This window comes from Puma concolor, chromosome A1 (assembly GCF_028749965.1).
Source record: "Puma concolor isolate L17-30 chromosome A1, mPumCon1.1.hap2, whole genome shotgun sequence".
Classification (NCBI taxonomy): Eukaryota; Metazoa; Chordata; class Mammalia; order Carnivora; family Felidae; genus Puma; species Puma concolor.
The window spans coordinates 159,913,206-159,936,801 of NC_141667.1; the positions used below are offsets into that span (position 1 = coordinate 159,913,206).

Genomic DNA, 23,596 nt, shown 5'->3' on the forward strand with positions numbered 1-23,596 from the left:
TCTCCTAGGATTTTATTCTTCCCCAAAACTCTTGTTTCACATGGGAATTCTTCCCACTTCTAGTCATGGTTGACTGTAATGATTTTTGGTCAAACCTTTCCCTGTTAATGCAAGTGCATATTAGTGAAGGCCCCCGTTCAGAAGCGTAATAGGATGGGCCTTTCATTTGGTAACTGACTGACATTTTCCTTGTGGTGTTCCCATTTTTATCTCTCAGTGAATATTGTCTGCTTTACTGGTCTATGCTATTTTCTTTATTAAATTATTTAAAAAATAAGTAAACTAAAATAAAGTTGTCTCGTCCTCAAGTGCTGTTATCTTCAAACTGAGAATTGTGGCACTCACGGATTAAGAGGAGGGGCTCTGGGAGCGCATGTTCAACATGCCATCAGCTCTCCCTTTTCCAGGAGATGCAGAGTTTGTGGTTGAGAGAAAAGCAGTGGCTAATACAGTAGTGGACTTGGAAATTTGCTTTTCTTTATCTTTTTGTATATTTCTACACATGGTTCGATCCTGGAAATCACATTAGAGCAGACTGTTACAAAGTGGGTACTTTTCCAGAACAGTGACTAAAGAGATTTACAGTCACGTGTGTTCCACATGAGCATAATACTAATCGTGTGACATAAGTACACTCGTGTTCAAGTGCACCACACGTGCGTTGTAAGTGGAATGTGGTGTTCTGGAAAGACAGTGCAACATATTCTACAGATTTAATCTCTGACTTGTATTCTGGCTAAAAGAGTAAACTAAATAGACTTTGTCATTTTTACCTTACAATTTGAAGAAAACAGCAAAAACAAAGCACTGTATAGAGGACTTTGAACTGAAATGGTCCCTTAGAATTTTTCTCTGAAATTTAGAACTGTATTGAAAGTCCTAGTTTAACAAGTGTTGTTGATGACTTTTTCTCCATGAAAATAGAGAAGAGGGAGGGCTGTTTTTGGGGTCTTCTTTCCTGTGTCACTTCATTAGTGGTTGCAGATGGGCCCAGCAGTATTGCTCTGGTACTGAATCTGAGTTCTGCCCCTTAGGAGCAGTAGTGCTGTTGAGATTTTCATTTTTGTGTTGGGTTCCCGGGAAATGACATTTCATTACACTTGTCAAAACACACGTCCTGAGAAGTCAGCTGTTCAGAGACCAGCTCTGACACGTTCTCGAAGTTGTCACAGGCCGTCTTGACCTTTTTACTCTTGCCTTGGACTTGATGTTTGTGTATGTTTGAAATTAATTTGCAAATTATGATACTTCTTTTCGTGTCGAACACCGTGAAGGCTGGGAGACAAGCGAGGATATAGAAGGATGGTCCTCCAGAGTTTAAATTGCTGTGCCCTGCAAGTGCTGAGTGAATGAAAGGTGTTAAGTTCAAGTTCAAAGTTAAAATTAGTCGTGAATTTCATTGGTTTTAGATGGGTCATGTATGTTTTGTGCTTGTGAAGAAAAGTCAAGTAGATTTTGGTCTTTAGGCTGAGAAATATGTGGGAGGTGCCAGTGAGAGCCTGAATGGCAGCCTAAACATCCCAAAGAGGCCTTGGACTGGCCGGTGGATGGATTCTGGTAGGGCGATGTCATGCGTCTAGCCCAGATTTCTAGCATGTAACTCAATATAGGAATTTTAGGAACATTTCCAGCAGTGTGTTGTGTTTCAAATGAATGGTCTGCGTGTTTGGAGGTAGGAAATGCTCTCTCCTTCTTTTAGACAGCCTCATCACACTCCTGGAGTTGGAGACTGTCTTCGGCAGCAGTTGGGGTCACGTCTTGCATGGACTTTAACTGCAAACCAGCCTTCTTCACAAACCACTACCTCAAAAGGTCTCCCAAACACTGTTTCTCGCAACGTGACAAGACCAAGGAGGGAAGGGGATGCCAGTGGTGAGTAAGGATAGATCCTAACATGGGTTTTCTTTGCAATCTAGATTTTGTGCTTCCCGTGTTTGAAAACACTGTCGAGGCCCTGCTTACAACCATTGAAGGCCGGCTTGTTCTCATGATGAGAACTTCAGAGTCCTAAGTATGGTCCGTGATGCCTCAGCAAGTCGGGCAGTGCCTGGGATTGGAGAAACGCACTGAAGATTTATTTGATGGTTAAACAGACACCTCGCTGAGAGTTTTAGAGCTCTGCTAGATCGTAAAAGAAAGTTTGCATTTCTTTCCCAAGAGCCCTTCAAATAGCAGTGTTTGGAATGCTTCCGAGAATAGAGGAATGGGCTTCGTTGTTGGCTCATAATCCGCAGATTCTATAATCCCTCCTGCCACCCTCCCGCCTGCTCCCCCCGCTGCTCTCTGTTCTTTGCAGAATGTGAGGACCAGGTGCGTCTTGTGTGGACCTGGGAACACAGCCCAGAGTGCACAGCCCGGCCCGTGCAGCCACACTTCCTACCTGGATCCGTCGTGTAACCCTGACAGCTGGGGGGGGGGGGGGGGGGGGGAACGACACTGTGACTGGGCGGCTGGCTTCCAGACAGCGAGAGTGCCCCTCACTGCTCCTCCTTGTTTGCTGTGACTCCTGGCCCCTACCAGGGCCTTCAAGCCTGCGTGGCACACAGAGCTCACAGATAAAAGGACTTCACAGTGTACTTGATCAGTCCCAAAGAGCAGGAGAGGAGGTGCAAAGGAAGAAAGAACAGGCAATAAATAGGAAACATACTGCAATGCAGGGAGTTTAAATCAAACACGTCTGTAGTCACATTAAATGTGTATAGATTAGACAATTCATTTAGTTTTTAAAAAATTACATTTAGACCATTATGTACTGCTTGAAAGAGATATATTCCAAATATAGAGACACAAATAGGTTGGCAGTAAATGGATGGAAACACGCATCTTGTATTTAACCATGGAAGACAGGCTGCTCCCTCACTGTCAGAGTAGACGCCGTAGGAGTGTCATCAGGGCAGAGGGATGTTTCCTAACAGGGAAAGGGTCAGTTCTTCAGGAAGGAATAATGCTCCTAAATGTGTATTCACCTACCAACAGCTTCAGATGCACAGTGGAAAACCAACAGACCTACAAAGAAAACAGACCCACAATTACATTTGGATATTTCAATTTCTCTCTCTTAGTAACTGATGGAAAAGGCAGACAAAGTAGTCAGTAACGACAGGTAGATAACATTTGAACAATTTTGCCTGTAGTTTGGTGGCGTTGATATTTATGGAATATTATCCCCACAACTGAAGTACATACCTGTCCTTACCTTCTGACTCACTACCCTGGTTCTGGGAGTGCTGGGCCCTGACTGTGTACTCATTACATTTTTCCTCCCACCGATGTCTTGGGTTTCTGAGCATTGCCTCTTTGTCGTTGAGTAACACCTAAATTCTGACTTAGCTTTTGTTCCAAAGTTTATGGAAATCATAACTTTTCTATCGTATTCGCTTCTTTTTATGCGATTGAGAATGGAACCAAGTTCATACTCATGCCGTGGAATAAATTTTGACAAACGCCGTCTGTGAAATAATTACCCATCCCTTTGTGATTGGTTGTGAAATCGGCTTCACGCCACAATGCGGAGCCCAGTGCGAGGCTTGAACTCATGACTGTGAGGTCAAGACTGGAACTGAGATCAAGAGTTGGACACTTAACCAACTGAGCCACCCAGGCACCCCTGCTTTTTTAAAAAATTTCTAAAGACTTTTTGTATAACAAATTCTATGATCTCCATATCTTTTTGAGAAAACTCTTGGTTTTTAGGACTTCATACTTTTTCCATCTTAAGCTCATTTTTTTTAATTTTAAAATTTTCTCCTGGTTGAAACACGTAATGTAAAACTAGGTGTGGTATAAAATAGATTCCATCTTAAAATGTGTTGTTCAGTAATTCCTCTTACAAAACCCATGTTTCAGGTGCTGGGGAAGTTACGGAGGCGGCCCTCGTGCGGGACATTGTGTACGTCTTCCAGGGCATAGATGGCAAGCACGTCAAGATGGACAGCGTGGAGAACCGCTACAAAGTGGAGGCGAAGGTACAGTTACCGGCCCCCCGTGTGAGGTGTGAGGTGTTCAGGCAGGAAAGACGGGTGTCGGTACAGCCGGCCGGGAGCTATTAACCTGTAGGGGCGACAGGTGCACTTGGGGTACTGGACCCCCAGAGCCGGTGTGCCGGTTGGGCACACGGGTCTGCCTCCCCGCGGGCTTGTGGCTCTGGTGCTTTTGCTGAGACCTTGCTTGCTTCTCCTTCCGTGTCTTCTCGTGTTCATGGATGCAGCCACCCACGAGCTGACTCCTGCTCTTGGTGATGGTGGTGTCGAGGCACCCGAGGGGCGGGTGCCACTCGGCATCTCTGCAGTTGGTACACCATTCCGGATAAGGTGCCTCCACTTGCCTGCTTTCCCCTTCTGGAACCTCCTTCCCCACGGCCCTTTCGTGTTGATGTCGTGGTCTTTTGCAAGTCCCGGCCGTTCTAGGACGTGGCTGACGTCACAGGGCCCCTGCCGTGCCGGGGAGCTGGCCAGCTACGTCTCGGGGTGATGCTGCTTGAGCCTTACACTTGCAGAGAGAGGTTCTACTTCCCTTCCTTGCTGGCACCTGCTGCCCTCGTTTCCCAGACTCTCGTTGTTCTGTCTTGGTGGTGGTGCATTCGTTACTTGTAAGTGCCATGTGTTGGGGCCTAAGCATTAGGATACTAAAAGTGCAAATGGTTTAGAAAAGCAATTGAAATTCTACTGTTAATTTTTAACTCTTGATATATTTACTTTTTAGGCAAACCTAAGTAAATCTTTGAGGGATACGACAGTCAGACTTGCTGAGTTGGGATGGTTGCATAACAAAATCAGAAAATACACTGACCAGAGGAGTCTAGACCGTTCGTTTGGACTTGTGGGTCAGGTATGTTTGTTGTTACCACAACATTTAGGATGCCTTCATTTTGGGGAGTGCATAGTCTACCTAAAATCTTACTATGAAAGTAATTCTTGAAAAGAGGGTTCTTTTTAAGTAAGGAAGTTTTGATACTGCAACACTGGAGCCATCCTGGTCCACTCGAGAAAATAGAGACCACGGTGAGTATTGACAGAGATAACCCAGTACCACACATGGTTCACGGTAGCTGTTGGTGGAGTGTGAGCACAGAATACATAAATGCATTAAAATAAACCTGCAGGGGCGCCTGGGTGGCGCAGTCGGTTAAGCGTCCGACTTCAGCCAGGTCACGATCTTGCGGTCCGCGAGTTCGAGCCCCGCGTCAGGCTCTGGGCTGATGGCTCAGAGCCTGGAGCCTGTTTCCGATTCTGTGTCTCCCTCTCTCTCTGCTCCTCCCCCGTTCATGCTCTGTCTCTCTCTGTCCCAAAGATGAATAAACGTTGAAAAAAAAAAAATTTTAAAATAAACCTGCAGATGACTGACGGTGTATCACTTTAAGATACTCAGAACAGTGTGGAGCCTGATCTTTAAAGAGAAGAGGTTTTATCCTTTGCAGGTTCTTTCCACTGAGGTCCCTGGGTTTACATTCTAGGGTTCATTCTAGAAAGTTTTTGTCACAGGACTGTGTGATGGTCTTTCTTACAGATTCTGGTTTGACGTCTTTTTAGTATTTAAAAAAAAATTTATTTACTTTGAGAGAGAGACAGAGTGTGAGCGGGGGAGGGGCAGAGAGCGAGGGAGACACGGAATCGGAAACAGGCTCCAGGCTCTGAGCTGTCAGCACAGAGCCCGACGCAGGGCTTGAACTCAGGAACTGAGAGATCATGACCTGAGTTGAGGTCGGTTGCTCAACCGGTTGAGCCACCCAGGCGCCCCTCACCTTTTCTGTATTTAAGATCCTAGAAATACAAAGAAGTTTTTAATAATACGGGTGTGGAAAATGAGCGGTACAAACAACACTGAAAAACTGGGAGAAACTGGCATGGAGTTGCCAGTTTTTAAATTCTAATTAAAAACAGAGAAAATTACATTTTTAAAAATGTTTTATTTATTTCTGAGAGAAAGAGTGTGAATGCAGAGAGTGAGGGAGGGAAAGAATCCCAAGCAGGCCCTGCACAGTCAATACAGAGCCCTACTCGGGGCTTGAAGTCAGAAACCTTGAGATCATGACCTGAGCTGAGCTGAAATCAAGAGTCAGACGAACCCCTCAGGTGCCCCCGAGAAAATGACATTTTAACTGTAAAGATTTAGAGGGGATATAATATTAAAAGATTATTGTCAAAGTGAATATACGTTTAGCTGTAATCTGATTTTCCAACTGCAAAGCTCGTGCTGGGGGAGAACACCCCCCTCGTGCGATGAACTATGGCCATGCTGGTGGGTAAAGCTGCCGGCAGGCCCCTGGCAGAAGCAGAACTTAAACCAGCAGAACGTACCAGTCGTGGTCCAGCACTGAGCCTGTGGCGATCAGATGCGCTGGCGCGTGAGGGCTGTGCTGTGTGTTCACGACGCCTGCTTTTTCCCACGCAGAGCTTTTGCGCGGCCTTGCATCAGGAACTGAAGGAATACTACCGATTGCTGTCTGTCTTACATTCCCAGGTAATGCTTTGCTTGTATTTTAATTTCTTCATGATTTGCCATCATACAAAATTGCAACTATATAGAGCTTTTAAGTTTCTTTGTAATTACTTTTAAAAGATAAAAACGTTTGCTAATGCTGTTTGTGAGGTCTCGATACCCATGGAGTTTCAGTGTATTCGAGAGGCAATTAATGCTGATTTTCAGAATTCTGTCTACCATTTCACTTGATCTTAGCCAAGAGGCTGAGAAGTGATCTACCATTTCAACCGATGACTAGTGGCTTGAAGAAACTATTGTTCTCTGAGGGGACCTGTCGCTTCGTTTTATGAGAATAATCCGCTCCCCATGCTGACTTCCGTGGATTAAGAAATGGTGGACATATTTGGTGACTCGTGTTTACATGTTACGTCTTTGTTGTTTTTCAGCTACAGTTAGAGGATGATCAGGGGGTGAACTTGGGCCTTGAGAGTAGCTTGACGCTCCGGCGCCTCCTGGTTTGGACATACGACCCCAAGATAAGACTGAAGACTCTCGCGGCCCTAGTGGACCACTGCCAAGGTTGTTTTGAGTCTCGTGGACCTGCTTTATTTCAAAGCAGGTTTTAGAGAATTACATCTGCGGTCATTTGCGTGCCTGCTCTCGGGTATCCTTGACAGCCATAAATGTGCAGATTATGTACAAGTGCGTAGATCACTTATAGGGAAAGTCACCAGTTGCTGACATGGCCCCATATTTATGTTTGTGGAAGCTGAGTAGTTCATTGAAATGAGGGAAGAAAGGAGAGGGTGTCTAGTTTGTAAGCATTTTGTGGTCCTTGGTGTTGTAACTGTTCATCTCTAAGCCCCTTTTACTTGTCTCTGGCTCAGCAGCCTTCCCTGGGGGTTTCCTCTCCCGAGGTTGCGGCCCAGGTCTGGGTCCACAAGCTAGGTGTTACAAGTCCTCCAGCTTGCCTGTGTGGGTGGGGCCTCTCCCAGGCTCTGGCTCTGCATTTCTACCTGCCTTCTGAACATTTTTTCTCTCTGTTGGAGCTACCTTGGCCAAGAACCTCTTTGTCTTTTCTTCTCTGTAATGCTGGGGCGTCAATGGCCTCCTCTTAGGATTGTGAGAACTGAGTGAGGTGGGAGAAGCTGAGGGTCCGCCCCTAGGTCATGGCCCTGTGTCCGCTGCCACCCTCTTCTGTCTGTGTGAGCACAGGGGCCGGGACTCCAGCATGTGTGGTCTGAGCTCGCCAAGCTGTCCGTGCCCTGCCTCCTCTACTTCCTGCCACCTCCCCTCAAAAAGAGAAAGCAGTCAGGCAAAATATGTGTCTTTTCTCAGATGATGAGCACCCCCATGTCGTTTCCTTCTAGACTCTTCCTCTGTCTCTCTCCCCAGTCCCCGCCCCTTTCTGTGTGCACTGAGTCCCTCGTGTCCTGGACCTCCAGCTCCTTCTGACATCTCTGCCCCTCCCTCGGGCAGCTGTGTGTGCTCCTGCCAGGAGCATCTCAGTAACATCGGGTCACATTAGACCTTCCTGAAAATCTTTCAGCAACCTAATCAAATCCTGAATTCTTACCGTAAGAAACTTTCTGTGTTTGTGTTTTGGGGCCTGATATTTGCCACTGCCAGTGCTTCATCCTGAGCTGTGCTCCCCGGGCCCGGGACTCTTCACCGTGGCAGGATTTTTCAGAATGGGAGTTCTAGCCACTTAATGGGGTTGTAAGATGAGTTTGGTAAGCCGAGACTAGCGTGTTGTACTAAAGGAGGAAAGGAAGAAAATAGGAAGCATTAAAGTGCAAGTACTGTTTTGTAAAACTTTCATATTTTCTATGTGTTTATATCCCTGACTGCAGTATAAAGTGTGAGTCTTAATGCGTGTCTTGGTCAGAAGAGGTGACAATTCATGTTCCAGCTTGAGTAACGAGTCAGGGGTGTTGCTCTTGAAAAACCCCACAGCGGCTGCGCAGAGGTAGGGGAGTGCCTTGCTCTGACTCGTGAAGCCTGGGGCAGGCTGGTGCTCTCTCTGTTCCTCAACACGTTAACTGCCACTCCTCAGTCCCAGATGGTAGCCAGGGAACACTGCATCTCGATGACCTGGTCTCTGCCGGGAGTGTAATTCGGGTGTTTTGCATGTGTCCCCCAGGGAGGAAAGGAGGTGAGCTGGCCTCTGCTGTCCACGCGTACACGAAGACGGGGGACCCGTACGTGAGGTCCCTGGTGCAGCACATTCTCAGCTTAGTGTCACATCCCGTGCTGAGTTTCCTGTACCGCTGGATATACGACGGGGAGCTCGAGGACACGTACCACGAAGTAAGGAGCGCCGTTCGAGTCTCCGGCTACTCTCTTGAGTTTTTCTCCCTGGGAACTGTTTCCTCTCGACTGTAATGCCACCGCACTGCACGAATGCCGTGCGTGTTTTGTGCGGTGCTTTGAAAACCAGTTACCTCTGAGCAACAGAGCCGCCTGGGGTCCGTCGGAGATTATCATCCCAGTTTTAATGGTGGGAAAGTCAGAAGGCCAAATCCCCTGGCCAGGTTTGCGGCAAAGCCAGACCTAGGTGTCACGTGTTAGTCCTTGTGTGGTGCAGTATCGCACGCTCTGTCACTTTGCAAGGTCACTTACTGAGGCCCTGGCACTTTTTTTTTTTTTTTTTCAACGTTTATTTATTTTTGGGACAGAGAGAGACAGAGCATGAACAGGGGAGGGGCAGAGAGAGAGGGAGACACAGAATCGGAAACAGGCTCCAGGCTCTGAGCCATCAGCCCAGAGCCCGACGCGGGGCTCGAACTCACGGACCGCGAGATCGTGACCTGGCTGAAGTCGGACGCTTAACCGACTGCGCCACCCAGGCGCCCCAAGGCCCTGGCACTTTTAATGGGTGTGTGTGCTGCGTGCCTGTTGGAAGCACAGTTGGTTCTGCCATGAGGCGGCGTGTGTGCTCCTAAAAGCCACTGTGCTGTGCAAGTCACACAGCACAAACCATAGGTCCTCTGACAAAGAGTGGAATGAGGGGCTGCACCCTCAAAACCTCGGGGACATCACATTAGGAAAGGACAGGAACTTCACAGAAGTTGTAGTGCTGTCGACACATGTTCAGTGGTTAAGCCCTCTGTGCATCCTAGATTTTTTTCTTTAACATTTATTTTTGAGAGAGAGAGCGAGAGCACACGAGCAGTGGAGGGGCAGAGAGAGAGACACACAGAATCCGAAGCAGGCTCCAGGCTCCAAGCTGTCGGTACAGAGCCTGACGCGGGGCTTGAACTCACGGACCATGAGATCATGACCTGAGCCGAAGTCGGACACTTCACTGACTGAGCCCACCAGGTGCCCCAGCCCTCCGTACATTCTAGAGTGAGCATGGCATTTACGCTGTAGACGCCCTGATGTGGGCTTGTGGGTGTGGGGCTCACCTGCGGTGGAGCAGAAGGCTGGGCTCCTGTTTTCACCTAGTTTTTTGTTTGTTTATTTATTTATTTATTTTTTTTTTTTAATTTTTTTTTTTTTCAACGTTTATTTATTTTTGGGACAGAGAGAGACAGAGCATGAACGGGGGAGGGGCAGAGAGAGAGGGAGACACAGAATCGGAAACAGGCTCCAGGCTCTGAGCCATCAGCCCAGAGCCCGACGCGGGGCTCGAACTCACGGACCGCGAGATCGTGACCTGGCTGAAGTCGGACGCTTAACCAACTGCGCCACCCAGGCACCCCAACACCTAGTTTTTTGTGGATGAACTTGATGTGAACAGTCATGAAATTTGTGTTATGGTCCCGTTGTTTCCTCATAGACCAGTTGTGCTGGGACCAGTGGCTTTTTAAACCAGCATGGTGGCAGATCCGACTGTCGAGAGTGGTTTTGGGGAGCCTCTGGTGCACACGGGCAGCACCTAAGGTGCAGGTGTTGTGTGGGTTGCTCCGTGTGGGCTGCTCCGTGTGGGCTGTAGCTCCTGCTGTGGCTGCGTTAGAGTCGTCCTTTGTTACTATGTGTGGGAAAGGTGGACATCCACTTTGTGTGTAGTGTCTTGTACCGACGGATGGTCTTCATAGTTGTAAACCTTTTGAATGTCATTGAAAACAACACCCTTTCATGTGTCTCCCTGTGCATACATACGAGTTCCTCTGAGGTCGGTCCTGCGAAGTGGGATGGCTGGCTGTTGGGGAGCGAGCGCAGTCTTTTAGTTTTGATCCTGCCCTTCCCGGCTCTGGAGCAGTCCTGCCAGGCCACCCCGCAGTCGGCCTTCCGTGGGTCCCCCTTCTCTAGCTTGGTCAGTGCTCCTGTCACTCAGTTCTATTGAAGGTTTTTACTCTAATGTGTGAGGTGCGGTGTCTTGGAGGCATTCTACTGCTTCCTAGTGAGGTTGACCAGCTTTTCATGTTTGTTATTTTTATTCTACCAATTGCTGGGCCTGTTCTTTGCCCGCTTTTCTGGTGGATTTGTCTGTCTTTCTAGACTTGAGTCATGGCGTGGTTTTATACATTTGGATATCTTGTGTCTGTGGTTGTTCTTTTTTTTTTAATATTTATTTTTGAGAGACAGACAGAGACAGAGCATGAACCGGGGAGGGGCAGAGAGAGAGGGAGACACAGAATCCAAAGCAGGATCCAGGCTCCGAGCTGTCAGCCCAGAGCCCAACATGGGGCTCGAACTCACGAACCCTGGGATCATGTCCTGAGCTGAAAAGAAGAGTCGGAAGCTTAACTGATTGAGCCCCCCAGGTGCCTCTGGGTGATACTGACCTTTTATTTTTTTTTTTATTTTTTTATTTTTTTATTTTTCAACGTTTTTTTAATTTATTTTTGGGACAGAGAGAGACAGAGCATGAACGGGGGAGGGGCAGAGAGAGAGGGAGACACAGAATCGGAAACAGGCTCCAGGCTCCGAGCCACCAGCCCAGAGCCCGACGCGGGGCTCGAACTCACGGACCGCGAGATCGTGACCTGGCTGAAGTCGGACGCCCAACCGACTGCGCCACCCAGGCGCCCCGATACTGACCTTTTAAACAGCTGGTGACCAGTTGACTTGATGAAGCTGATTTTCTTCAGAGTTTGGGACAGGAATTGCAGTTCTGGTCCTATTGTGATATATATAAAATTGTTGTCAAGTAAAACAAAAGTTAAAGCCACAAACTGGTTAATTATCTTTTTAAAATTTAGAACCTAATTTCTGATTTGCAGTGCTTTTGTCTTTTTTTTTTTTTTTTGAGAATAATTTAGTTTGCAGTTTCTAGCAACTGGGTTTTTAAAGTAGTCCTTAATTACACCACTAATTCACTGTGTGCGTCTGTGTTTTCAGAATCGTCCCTAAAAGTACCACCAGTTCGTTATTGATTGTCTGACCTGTGTGTGATCTGGGCCTATTTATAATTGTGGGGCCGGAGAATTGGGCCTTGACTTGCAGATTGATTTTCCTCTAGACTGTTTTCTTTTCTATTTTTGGACATTGATTCACTGAGGTAAGGCAAAAAAGCAAACTCTCCAAGACTGGGATAACTTCACTTTGGGATACTTACTTTGAAGAAGTCTTGTCGCCCAGAATATGTGTAAGGCAAACCTTAGGTTTTATGTATTTAAGGATAAAATGCTAAGTAAACACCCTGTCTGTTGAATTCAGTGTTAGGTCATTAGCTCAAACGATCCCTTCAGCTTAATCTCAGATCTTGCCTCATTGACAAAGTTACTCTTTTTTTTTTTTTTTTTTGTAGGTATCATTAACACATTTTATTTATTTTTTTAATTTTAGTTTTTGAATTTACATCCAAATTAGTTAGTATGCAGTGCAACAATGATTTCAGGAGTAGATTCCTTAGTGCCCGTCCCCCATTTAGCCCATCCCCCCTCCCACAACCCCTCCAGTAACCCTCAGTTTGTTCTCCATATTTAAGAGTGTCTTATGTTTTGTCCCCCTCCATGTTTTTATATTATTTCTGCTTCCCTTCCCTTATGTTCATCTGTTTGGATCTTAAAGTCCTCATATGAGTGAAGTCATACGATATTTGTCTTTCTCTGACTGACTCATTTCACTTAGCATAATACCCTCCAGTTCTATCCACATAGTTGCAAATGGCAAGATTTCGTTCTTTTTGATTGCCGAGTAATACTCTATTATGTGTATATATACCACTTCTTCTTTATCCATTCATCCATCGATGGACATTTGGGCTCTTTCCATACTTTGGCTATTGTTGATAGTGCTGCTATAAACATGGGGGTGCATGTGTCCCTTTGAAACAGCACACCTATATCCCTTGGATAAATTCCTAATAGTGCAGTTGTTGGGTCGTAGGGTAGTTCTATATTTAGTTTTTTGAGGAACTTCCATACTGTTTTCCAGAGTGGCTGCACCAGTTTGCATTCCCAGATAAAGTTATCCTTAAATGTTTTTTTTTTTTTTTGTATAGTTTCAGACTTCTGGAAGAGTTGACAGAACTATAAAGCACTCTCAGGTACCCTTTCCTCAGATTACTTTGAATACTAACATTGCACTACAGTAAACTTATCTTTTTTAAGGTTTTATATTTACTGATATTCCTACTCGGTGTCTGAGGTTAGAGAAGGCTTCAGGAAGTTCAGGATTTGTAAGTGTTCATTTGCCAGTTACTTTATACCCACATGGTCTTGTTTGCTTCACTAGTTCGGCTGCTGGGATTTCTCAAAAATGCACTGTGACTATAGAGCTAACATGAGTCCTTGACGTAAAATAGATTCTGCCCTTTGCTGCGTGCCTGCTGTTGGGTACCGCCGTGCCAGCAGGCAGCTCACAGCGTCTTACAGGGGCCTTGTTTTAACTCCCTGCCTCGTCGCTGTGCGGTGGGGCTCACCGGCCCAGGTTCTGGGGTCTGATGGCTTGGGTTTGACTGGTGGCTGCAGTTTGGAAAAGCTCTGAGTCTTGGGCGAGTGCTGTAGTCTCTGTGAGCCTTCCCTTGCGCATCTTCCGTGCGTGCGTAATAGCAGCAGCCTCACAGGATTGTGCGTGTGTGTGCGGATGGAGTCAGGCAGGTAGTAAGCGCTCAGTATGTTACTAGGTTACTTGCTGTTAATTTATGTAAGAAGAACGCTGGATGTAATTTGAGTGCCCGCTGGCCCTGATATGTCTGTGGCCTTTCTCTTAATTGTGGTGTTCTTTGACTTCTCCTTTTTTCGTTGACCCATACATTTATAAATGTTCCTGACTCTGATTAAGTCTCTGACTAAATTTGGGAAGTTCTCTTTAATTCACTCTAAACAATATATTTACCATAAGAATTTGATAGTTGAGACAATTGCGTTTTGTGTTTGATCCTTACACAATTAAAATTTGGGTATTTTTGTCTCTTCAATTCTAACATTGGTTAATTTCCCCTCAGTTGTGTAATGAGTTATAACTTAGTTGTAAAATCATATTTCTTTAAGCGTATGGTTAACTGTAAGTAGCTACATGTGAGCCTTATGTAACCATTCATTTAAAAGTAGTTTATTAGGGACGTCTGGGTGGCTCAGTCAGTTGAGCGTCTGACTCTTGATTTTGGCTGAGGTCACGATCCCAGTGTTGTGGGACTGAGCCCTGTGTCAGGCTCCTCACTGAGCCTGGACCCTGCTTGGGATTCCCTCTCTCTCCCTCTGCTCCTGTCCCTACTCATGCGCTCACTCTCGAAAATAAAAGTAGTTTATTAAATATTTGCATAATGCAAGGAAATGCTACTTTCTTTTTTTTTTAATTTTTTTTGCCCAATGAGTCAAACTGTATGATTTTTTTCAATTATATTTGGATTTTATATGCTTTATTTTTTTTTTTTTTTTAATGTTTATTTATTTTTGAGACGGAGAGAAACAGAGCATGAACGGGGGAGGGTCAGAGAGAGGGAGACACAGAATCAGAAGCAGGCTCCAGGCTCTGAGCTGTCAGCACAGAGCCCGACGCGGGGCTCGAACTCACGGACAGCGAGATCATGACCTGAGCCGAAGTAGGACGCTCAACCGACTGAGCCACCCAGGCGCCCCTATACGCTTTATGTTTTATACATTTAAAAAAAAATTTTTTTTTTTTAACGTTTATTTATTTTTTGAGAGACAGAGACAGAGCATGAGTGAGGGAGGGGACAGAGAGTGAGGGATTCACAGATTCTAAGGCAGGCTCCAGGCTCTGAACTGTCAGCACGGAGCCCAATGCGGGGCTCGAACCCACGGACTGTGAGATCATGACCTGAGCTGAAGTCGGACGCTCAACTGACTGAGCCACCCAGGTGCCCCAGGAAATGCTACTTTCTGTAATCAGAGAGAGCACAAAACCTGGATAAACAGAGATTGTAAAAAGGACCCAAAGTTGTTCTGGAGATGAAAAGTACAGTAACCAAAATGAAACAAATCAGTAGTGGGGCTCAGCAGCAGATTTGAGCAGGAAAAAGGAAACACGTGCCTTGAGGATAGACCCAACTGAGTTATCCCGCCGGAGGAGCAGTAAGAGAAGAGGAGAATGTCAAGAGTCTGAGAGACCCATGGCGCCGGGACGCGCAGGGGGCTCCCCAGACTCCAGTGGGACAGGTCGCCATGTCCGCAGGAGCCTTGTGATCGAGTCGTGGGAAGACAGAGTCCTAGGGAAACTCTGCATGGAGAAGGCCCTCGATTAGGTCGGCAGCTGCCCTCTCCTCAGAAACCACGGAGGCCGCGAGGCACTAGGATGTACACTCAAAATGCTGGAAGGAAAATCTGCCAGTCAGGAATTCTGTGTCCTGCAAAAACTCCACCTCAAAAATGGTGGAGAAATGAAGTCATTTGCAGAGAATAAAACCTGAGACCTCGTAGAAATACTGACCGTTGACACGGAGTCTCGGAGCAGTAGGAATTTGGAACAGGCCTGTAACTCGTGAAGTGAGTCCGTAATCTCAAGCTTTCCAGTAAAGAGCCCAGGACTAGATGGCTTCACGGGTGAATTCTACCAAATATATAAAGTTAGCACTAGTTCTTTTCAAACTCTTCTAGGAAACTGAGGAAAGAATACTTGTTTTTACACATTTTATGAGGCTCATATTATTCTGATCCCAAAGCCAGACAACAACACAAAAAGACTACAGAACAGTATCTTTTATGAATATAGATGTAGAAATTCTCATAAAGCACTAAAAAATGGATTAGAAGTTAAACGGACTGTACACCATGACCAAGCGAGATTTCTCCCGAGAACGCAGGGGTGGTTACAGCATAAGGAAAGTGATGTAATACACCACACTGTTCAAACGAGGGAAAAACGTACAATCATCTCAGGCGACGCAGAAATAGCGTTTGATGAAACTCAACACTCTTTCGTGATCAGAACACTCACCGAAGGAATAGAAAGGAGCCTCCTCGCCTGATAAAGGGCGTATATGAAGCGCTAACAGGTAATGTCACGATGGTGAAAGGGTGTACACTCGGTCCCCAGCTCAGGAACAGACAGGTCCATTTTCCCCACCCTGCTCAGGGTTGCACTGGGAGCTGGAAGCTCTCATCAGGGCAGTTAGACAAGGGAGCAGTTGAAAAACAAAGATTTTTTCTCAGATACTCAGATTGCAAAGGAGATAAAACTGCTTCTCTTCATAGATGACATAATTTTATACATAGAAAACTAAAGTGTTCACAGTCCAAGTCTAATAAACACGCTTGCCAAATTAGCTGGATACAAGATTAGTACATAAAAATCAGTCCTATTTTTATATACTTGCAATAAACAATCCCAAAATAACATTAACAATTCTATGTATGACAGTGTCAAAATTAATCAGATACTTAGGGAGAAATTAAACTAAGAAAGTGGAAGAATTGTACTGAAAATCATAAAACTGTTAAGGAAATGAAGGCAGACCTAAATAAACCAATGGCTCCACACGTTCATGGTTTGGAAGATGTGATACTGTGCTTTCAAATTTTTTTTTTTTAATGTTTATTCATTTTTGAGAGGAGAGAGAGAGAGAGGGAGAGAGAGAGAGAGAAAGCGGGGGAGGGGCAGAGAGAGAGAGGGAGACCCAGAACTGGAACAGGCTCCAGGCTCCGAGCTGTCAGCAACAGAGCCCGATGCAGGGCTCAAATCCACAGACCCATGTGAGATCATGACTTGAGCTGAAGTCGGATACTTAACTGACTGATCCCCCCAGGTGCCCCTCTGTGATGTTGTTAAGGTAGCAGCACTACTACAAATGATCTCACATTGGATGTGATCTCCATCAAAATTCCGTGGCCTCTGTTGCAGAAATGGCAGCACTGGTCCTCAAAGTCACATGGAAGTGCACGGGGCCTGGAAAGCCACACGCTCTTGAAATGAAGAACACAGTGGGAGGACTCACACGTCCCGACGCACATGTTACAGGGCACAGCAATCACAGGTGTGTTTCTGGCATGAGTATGGGCTCAGAGATCCGAGAGCAGGATTGAGAGTCCAGAAATACATGTGCTCATGTTTGTTGAGTGATTTTCAGCAAGGCTCCAAGACCACTCAGTGAAGGAAGAAAAGTCTTTCCAGCAGGTGGTTCTGGGACAGCTGGATGTCCACACACAAAAGAAAGGATTCGGACCTCACCTGCATACCGTGTATAAAAAGTTACTCAAAGTAGGTCCCACAGCTGAAGCTGCGTGTAAATCTCTGCGACTATGGATTAGATATGTCACCAAAAGCATAAGCAACAAAAGAAAAACACACAGAATGGGAGAATGTATTTGCAAATCATAGATGCGGTAAGGGTCTAGTATCCAGAACATATAAAGAATTATCACAACTCGGGACCAAAAAGACAAACACTGCAATTGAAAAATAGGCAGGGTACTCAGGTTTTACCAAAGGAGGTCTACCGATGGCCAGTGAGCACCGGAAAAGAGTCTCAACGTTAGTCATCAGGGAAGTATGAGTGGAAACCACAGGGGGCTGTCATACCACACTCATGGGGATCTCATTGGAGCAGAGCACAGGCCAGAGCATAACAAGTGCCGGTGGAGACTTGGCCACCTTGGAACCCTGATACAGTGCTGGTGGGGACACGGCGGTGTGGCCACTCAGGGACAGGGCTGGCAGCTTCTCGGAAAGTTACACGCACCCCCAGCGGTTCCAGGTGTGTGCCCAAGAGAGGTGAGGACACACGTTCACGTAGAACTTGTACGTGATTGTCACAGAAGCCTCATTCATTATCAGGATGGTCAAGAGGTGGAAGCAGTGCCGGTGTCTGTTACCTAATGGGTGGTCTATCCAAGTGACAGAATAGAATATTCAGCCCCAAGAAGGAGTGAAATTTTGATGCATGCTACAGCATGGATGAATCTTAAAAGCCTTAGGCTGAGAGACATAACCAGACACAAAAGCTCACGTGTTGTAGGATTTCATTTATGTGAAATGTGCAGGATAGGCCAAGTCACAGAGGCAGAAAGGTTAGTGCTGTCAGAGGTTGGGGAGAGAGGGGTGGGGAGGTCATTGCCTGATGGGTGTGGTGTTTCTGCAAATAAATGCTGAGGGTGTTCTGGAATTTGATAGTGATGGCGGGTGCACAGCCTTGTAGTGGATAACGTTAAAGTGCTGAATTCACGCTCTAAAATGATTAAATGGTGACTGTATTATGCGAAGGGGTGCCAGCCATGTCTGGCTCCTAAGATTTAGCTTTCCTCCCTTGCTGAGCCTTTATTCTGCCTCAGTGCTGGTTGTAGGGAGGTCCTTGATTACCTGTCACCAGGCCTGGCCATTTGCAGTCTCCAGTCACTTTGGCTGCCCTCTGGGAACCTTGTAGGGAGGTGTGACGTGGACTGTGACTTGGGCATGAGGATGTTTCAGAGGCCCAGTGAAGCCCGAGACCCTGGGGTCCTGTCCTGTGATTCTCTGCCGCCCCAGCCTGACTGGAGTGGGACAGAGACGGAGTGTGTCGGAGGGGCTGAGGTGAGGAGAGGGAGGGAGAGCAGAGGGCCTTCTTAGTTCACACCAGCTCTCGTCTGTACGGTAGTCTCTCAGGGGGTTTTCTGTGAGGGGGAGGGAAAGCGTAATCGTCAATTAAGAAGAGTAAATGCGCACCAGAAAAATTCCCTGGTAAAGAAGTGTGTTTATGTAGTGTTTCCAGACTTCCTATTAGATAAGCGATGCGGTAACAGATGTATGTCTTTATTGACACGTTCAGTAAGAAGGGTTAGTGGCCGTTTTGGATCTGTGCACCCACTTGAACAGGTCATGTGAGAATATGTGATTTCTTTTGGTGACAAAGTCACAGGTACTGTGGCTTGTTGTTTGCATTTGTGATGGAAGGAAGAGTTAAATTTCAGATAGAAGTTAGTGCCAGTAAAGTGTAATTCCCTTCCCTTCCACGTTTACAGACCCTTCTGCCTTCTGGGCCCATGGACCCCAGGTCAGGAAACCCCCAGTTAGAACAAAACCTACAAGAAAAGTCGTGACCTGGCCCCAAGAATGTGGACAGGAGCTAGTTTTCTGTAGAGTCAACGTAGGTGTGAGCTTGTACTTGAAGCTCCAGCTCTCCTGCCTCGGGACAGGTGAGGATGCCAGTCAGGGGTGGGATCAGAACCTTCCCTGCTCTTGGCTATTCTCTCTCTGACCCAGCTGTCCACTGCTCAGTGACTGTCCTGCATTAGGCTCCGACTGATTGCAGGGGGTCCTACTGTCTGTTGATGGCTATTCAGAGCTCGAGTTTGTCCTTCCCGGAAGCTCCTTCCACGTTTTCCGAGGTTTTCCCTGGAAAGGCTTGTCTGTCTCTCCTGCTGCTGGGCAGTGGTCAGTGTCCTGCCTTAGCTACCTCTGGGCTTGGCTGATTTGCAACCCAAGAATGAGTTAGAGGCCCGGGTAGCCTCTGAGCTTGGCTGTCTCTGGTATGGAATCATTCAAGACTGCCTCTGGGCCTACCAGTTGGGATTTTACTGTGAATTGTTATAAAAAGATAGGACCCTTTGGCCCAACCAGCAGGAACTGTGTTTTGTGTTTTGTGTTCTGTTATGAAATGGAAAGGTAGACAAATGTTGGAGCACTCGAAAAATTTACAGATTTTGTAAGTGATTAAGTACTTTCAACACTTGGGGGAAGTTTGTAGTTTTATTTGGTTACAAATTAGTACAAATGAAAACATGGGGTTTTCATGTTTCAGTAGTTCACATGGGTTTTCTGCCCTGAGTGATTGAGGTGAACAAATTATGCCAGTAGTTCAACGTTAATCTATTTTGTTTTTATTTTTTGCCTTTTGGAAAATTCTTTTCAAAGGGTGAGGGACTTCATCTGGGAGCAAACACGGAAGGAAAAGGTAAATGTAAGCTTTCTTGCTTTCAGAATCCGAAAATTTCCAGACTTCACGTGTTTACTTAAATGCGGTAAAAACACTCAGGGCTCCTGGGTGGCTCGGTCGGTTGAGCGCCTGACTTCGGCTCAGGTCATGATCTCGTGGTCAGTGAGTTCGAGCTCCACATCAGGCTCTATGCTGACAGCCCAGAGCCTGGAGACTGCTTTGGATTCTGTCTCCCTCTCTCTCTGCCCTTCCCCTGCTCACCCTCTGTTCTGTGTCTCAAGAAAATGAGTAAATTTGAAAAAAAATTTTTAAAAAATGCTCTAAAAATCTATGTCCTTGAACTGGAAGGTCGGTGGAACTGGAGATAATGTGGTGACTGCTGTTGGGAATATCTGTGGGTGCCTTCAGCTCTCTTGTTCTGTTTCTTGTATATTTTTGCTAAGAATTACTGAATTTAAAAGTGTACTATGTAAGATCGTGTTAGCATTTTGGCACTTCCAGCCTCACCCCTGACGTGCTGGGATTTTCCTGCCTACCGTGTGCAAGACCTTTCTGGTTCCCTGTGCGGAGCCCGTATGGCTTCCTAGGTGTGGCGGGCCGCAGGGGTGGGGGTGGAGGGGGCCACAGGGGCTCTAGGGGGGCCACGGGCTTTGGGGGGGGTGCAGAGGTTCTGGGGGGCCACAGGGGCTCTGGGGGGCACAGAGGTTCTGGGGGGAGCACAGGGGCTCTGGGGGGGTGCGCAGGGGCTCTGGGGGGCTGCCTGCCTATTGCCACTTGGGGTTGGGGTCTTTGTATAATAATGGCTGTTTCTTAGAAGCTACGTTGCTTGCTAAGAAAATTACCCTCTTCATTTCTGTTTTTAGTAGGGAGGCCTTGGCATTTGTCCAACAGTTAATGAGAAATCATGGTACAATTATGTTATATTTTTTTCTCCATTCTTTCTGTGTTTGACACATGGTGAAAAGTAAAGAACCTTGAGTGGAAAATGCATCAGTGAAATACAAGCAATTATGTTCTGACCTTGGTTTTTTTCCTCTGTAACTATATGTTTTTCAGAGGCTTAATTAAATGCCAGGATGGACCTACTCCTCTCAGTGTTTGCCGGGAGAGTGATTGCACCCTACTCTGCCCTCAGATGAAGTGACGCTTTCCTAATTTCTAAAGATGACTGAATTGTCCGAGTTTTTTATCTTTTAAATTAAATCGTCTTACATACTGATACAAAGCCGGCTGCACTCCATCTGTCAGGACGAATTAGTGCGTTGTTTGTGGGACTAGCTCTTCCGTTTAAGTGAATAACTGGTAACAGCAGAATTTACACCAGCCCCTCTCTGCTGAGTGGGGGGCTATGGGGCGGTCCTAGCGCGGTGATTGGGCGACCTTTTGCATGACTCCTGGTGGGCTCGTGACAGTTTTCAAGTTTCTGTTGGGTGATTTAAGTATCTCTTAACGTGATAATCGCTTCAGGATTGTGGGACCTGTTATCCCTCAAAGCAGTCGTTAGTTATGTGTTTAAAATTAGGGGATAGAAATCAAATCTAAAAATACAAAGATCAGTACATACTAGTTTGTACGTAAAGATAAGAAACTTGATCTCATCCACATGGTTATAAATATGTTGGCATTTATTCAGGTCCCTCCTTATATATGACTGTCATCTAGCCCTGACTTAAGAGGGATGGAATAAGACCTTAGCATCATTAAGAATTTTGTTCTCTTAAATATTTACCCTCAGGAGTAGATTTCTGTGAACAGAAAACAAATCTTTTTTTGTTGGTTGCTATGAGAAGGTGATGTTACTGCACAGTTTTCTTTGCTGGTATCATATGTTCTCTCATTGGTCTTAATTACTCAATTCTTTTGAATGATATTTTTTCTGATTTAAAAACGTTTGAATAATTAAAAGTTTTTGAGCATATAAACAGAGGAGAAAATTTATTAGTAATCCTGTCATGAACAGATAACCTGCCAATATTTTTGTGTATATTTTTTATAGTATATTCTTGTGTATTTTTCAATGTGTCTATCAGATATGGTACATGCGTAGTATTTTGTAAACTTTACTTTTACTTTTGTTTTAATTTGAAATAATGACAAATTTCTTTTCAACCTTCATTCACTGTATTTCTGAAACACACTACTTTGCATTCCTGCTTCACCAATACAGTGGGGGTTATTTAGTAATGAAAATTTTGTGCTGTTAAATTTTATTCTTCTCTACCCAGGGCTTCATAAAGCATGATCTCTGAAACTCCTGAATAGCACATAATAGTGTTATTTTGTGGAAAGAAGATCTGGACTTTTCATCAAATTCCCAGAAGAGTTTGTAATAATTAAGAATGAACTTTATTTTTAATGACTACCTGATACTATTTTATACTTTGGTATACATTCTCTTATGTTTAGGAGTGTATTCAGGGGCTCCTGGTGGCTCAGTTGGTTAAGCATCCGACTTCGGCTCAGGTCGTGATCTCGTGGTCCGTGAGTTCGAGCCCCGCGTCGGGCTTGTGCCGACAGCTTGGAGCCTGGAGCCTGCTTCGGATTCTGTCTCCCTCTGTCTCTGTTCATCCCCATTCTCGCGCATGTGCTCGATCGCTCTCGCTGTCTCTCTCTCTCAAAAATAAACTTAAAAAAAATTTTTTTTGAAGTGTATTGGGAGTATGGTGTGCCTGACCAAAAGTACCTTATTCCAGTAATGCAAGGATGATATTTTATTTGTATTTTTTCATCTATGTTTACAAATGGAATTAGCCTATAGTTTCTAATTTTGGTATTATTTTTGTCAGGTTTTGCTAGTGTTATACTAGATCCATAAAATAAATGTTCTGTATATTTTTCTGTGGTCTAGAATAACATAGAATGATACCTTTTTTTTTTAAGTTTTTATTTTGAGAGAGAGAGCGAGAGAGAGCACACACGTGTGTGAGTGGAGAAGGTGCAGAGAGAGAGAGGAAGAGAGAGAGAGAATCCCAAGCAGGCTCCATGCTCTCAGTGGGGCTCGAACTCACTAACTGACTCGATTTCAATCGAGAGTCAGACGCTGAACCAACTGAGCCACCCAGGCACCCCAAGAATGATATCTTATTTTAAAGTTAAGTAGGTTCTGTGCCATAGTGATAGCATTTTACATTTCTCATTTCAAGTTTTCTCTTTCTCTCTTTGTTTTTTGTGTTTTGCCTGGAAACCATCAACTTTGCATTGGCATATAATTACTAAAAATATTTTTAAAATTCTTTAAATCTATTTTGTTTCTGTGGACACACTTTCCTTAGTCTGGGTTGTGCATTGTTCACCTGTTGGTGATTTAGAACTTGTGTAAGAATCACTAGAGAAGTGTGTTACGACTTAAGTGGATCTTACGGTCCCACGGGGGAGCCAGGTTGTCACGTTTAACGTGGCCAGTGCTGCGTCTCAAACCGTCTGGCTTCCGTGTTAAGATATTACTAAGTACTGAGGGCCATTTCTCTCCTCCCTGGAGGAGTGGCTGATTGTAGGTCTAGAGGAGAAAGGAGTAAGATGAGCCTGGCACATCTTCCACACCAGAAGCAAGGAAGACACCTTAGGTCGAGTCTACAGGACTCAGCAGCCAGCTTGAAGGGGCTCCCATCATCCCAGAATGGAAAACGTGGTGGCGTGCCAGTGAGGGTAATAACTCTAATGGACTGAAACATAGATGCACTTAAGTCCATGTTCATGATGATAAAACACAAAGCCACTGGTCACCGTTGGAGGCTGGGAAGTAAAGATGTTATCACATACCTCGTCCATCTCTTGATCTAGTCGCCTTTCCCCTTTTCTGATCTATCGATACAATTATCATGACAGCTTCTGATGAGGCATTTTAGCTCAGAGAAAAGGATAGCATATTAAATAAAAGGTGCTAGCTCGGCCAGTAGAGGGAGGATGCTCCAGAAGGAAACACTAGCCCCGACATCATATCCAAGGTAAATTCTAGACAGATGAAAAATGTAAGTA

General features: G+C 45.5%; 1 protein-coding gene across 5 annotated transcripts in view; it reads left to right on the forward strand.

Annotated features, from left to right (window-relative positions):
* Positions 1–23,596, forward strand: part of TUBGCP3 (tubulin gamma complex component 3) — a 76,780-nt gene that overhangs the window by 19,143 nt on the left and 34,041 nt on the right. For 3 of the 5 annotated variants that reach the window (XM_086708294.1, XM_086708303.1, XM_086708301.1), the window contains 6 exons: positions 1,700–1,872; positions 3,847–3,965; positions 4,702–4,827; positions 6,391–6,459; positions 6,867–6,999; positions 8,564–8,730. In XM_086708294.1, the coding sequence (XP_086564420.1) occupies positions 1,700–1,872; positions 3,847–3,965; positions 4,702–4,827; positions 6,391–6,459; positions 6,867–6,999; positions 8,564–8,730 (787 nt within the window). The remainder of the gene's footprint in view (positions 1–1,699; positions 1,873–3,846; positions 3,966–4,701; positions 4,828–6,390; positions 6,460–6,866; positions 7,000–8,563; positions 8,731–23,596) is intronic. The other 2 variants (XM_086708312.1, XM_086708317.1) reach the window with 2 other exon arrangements.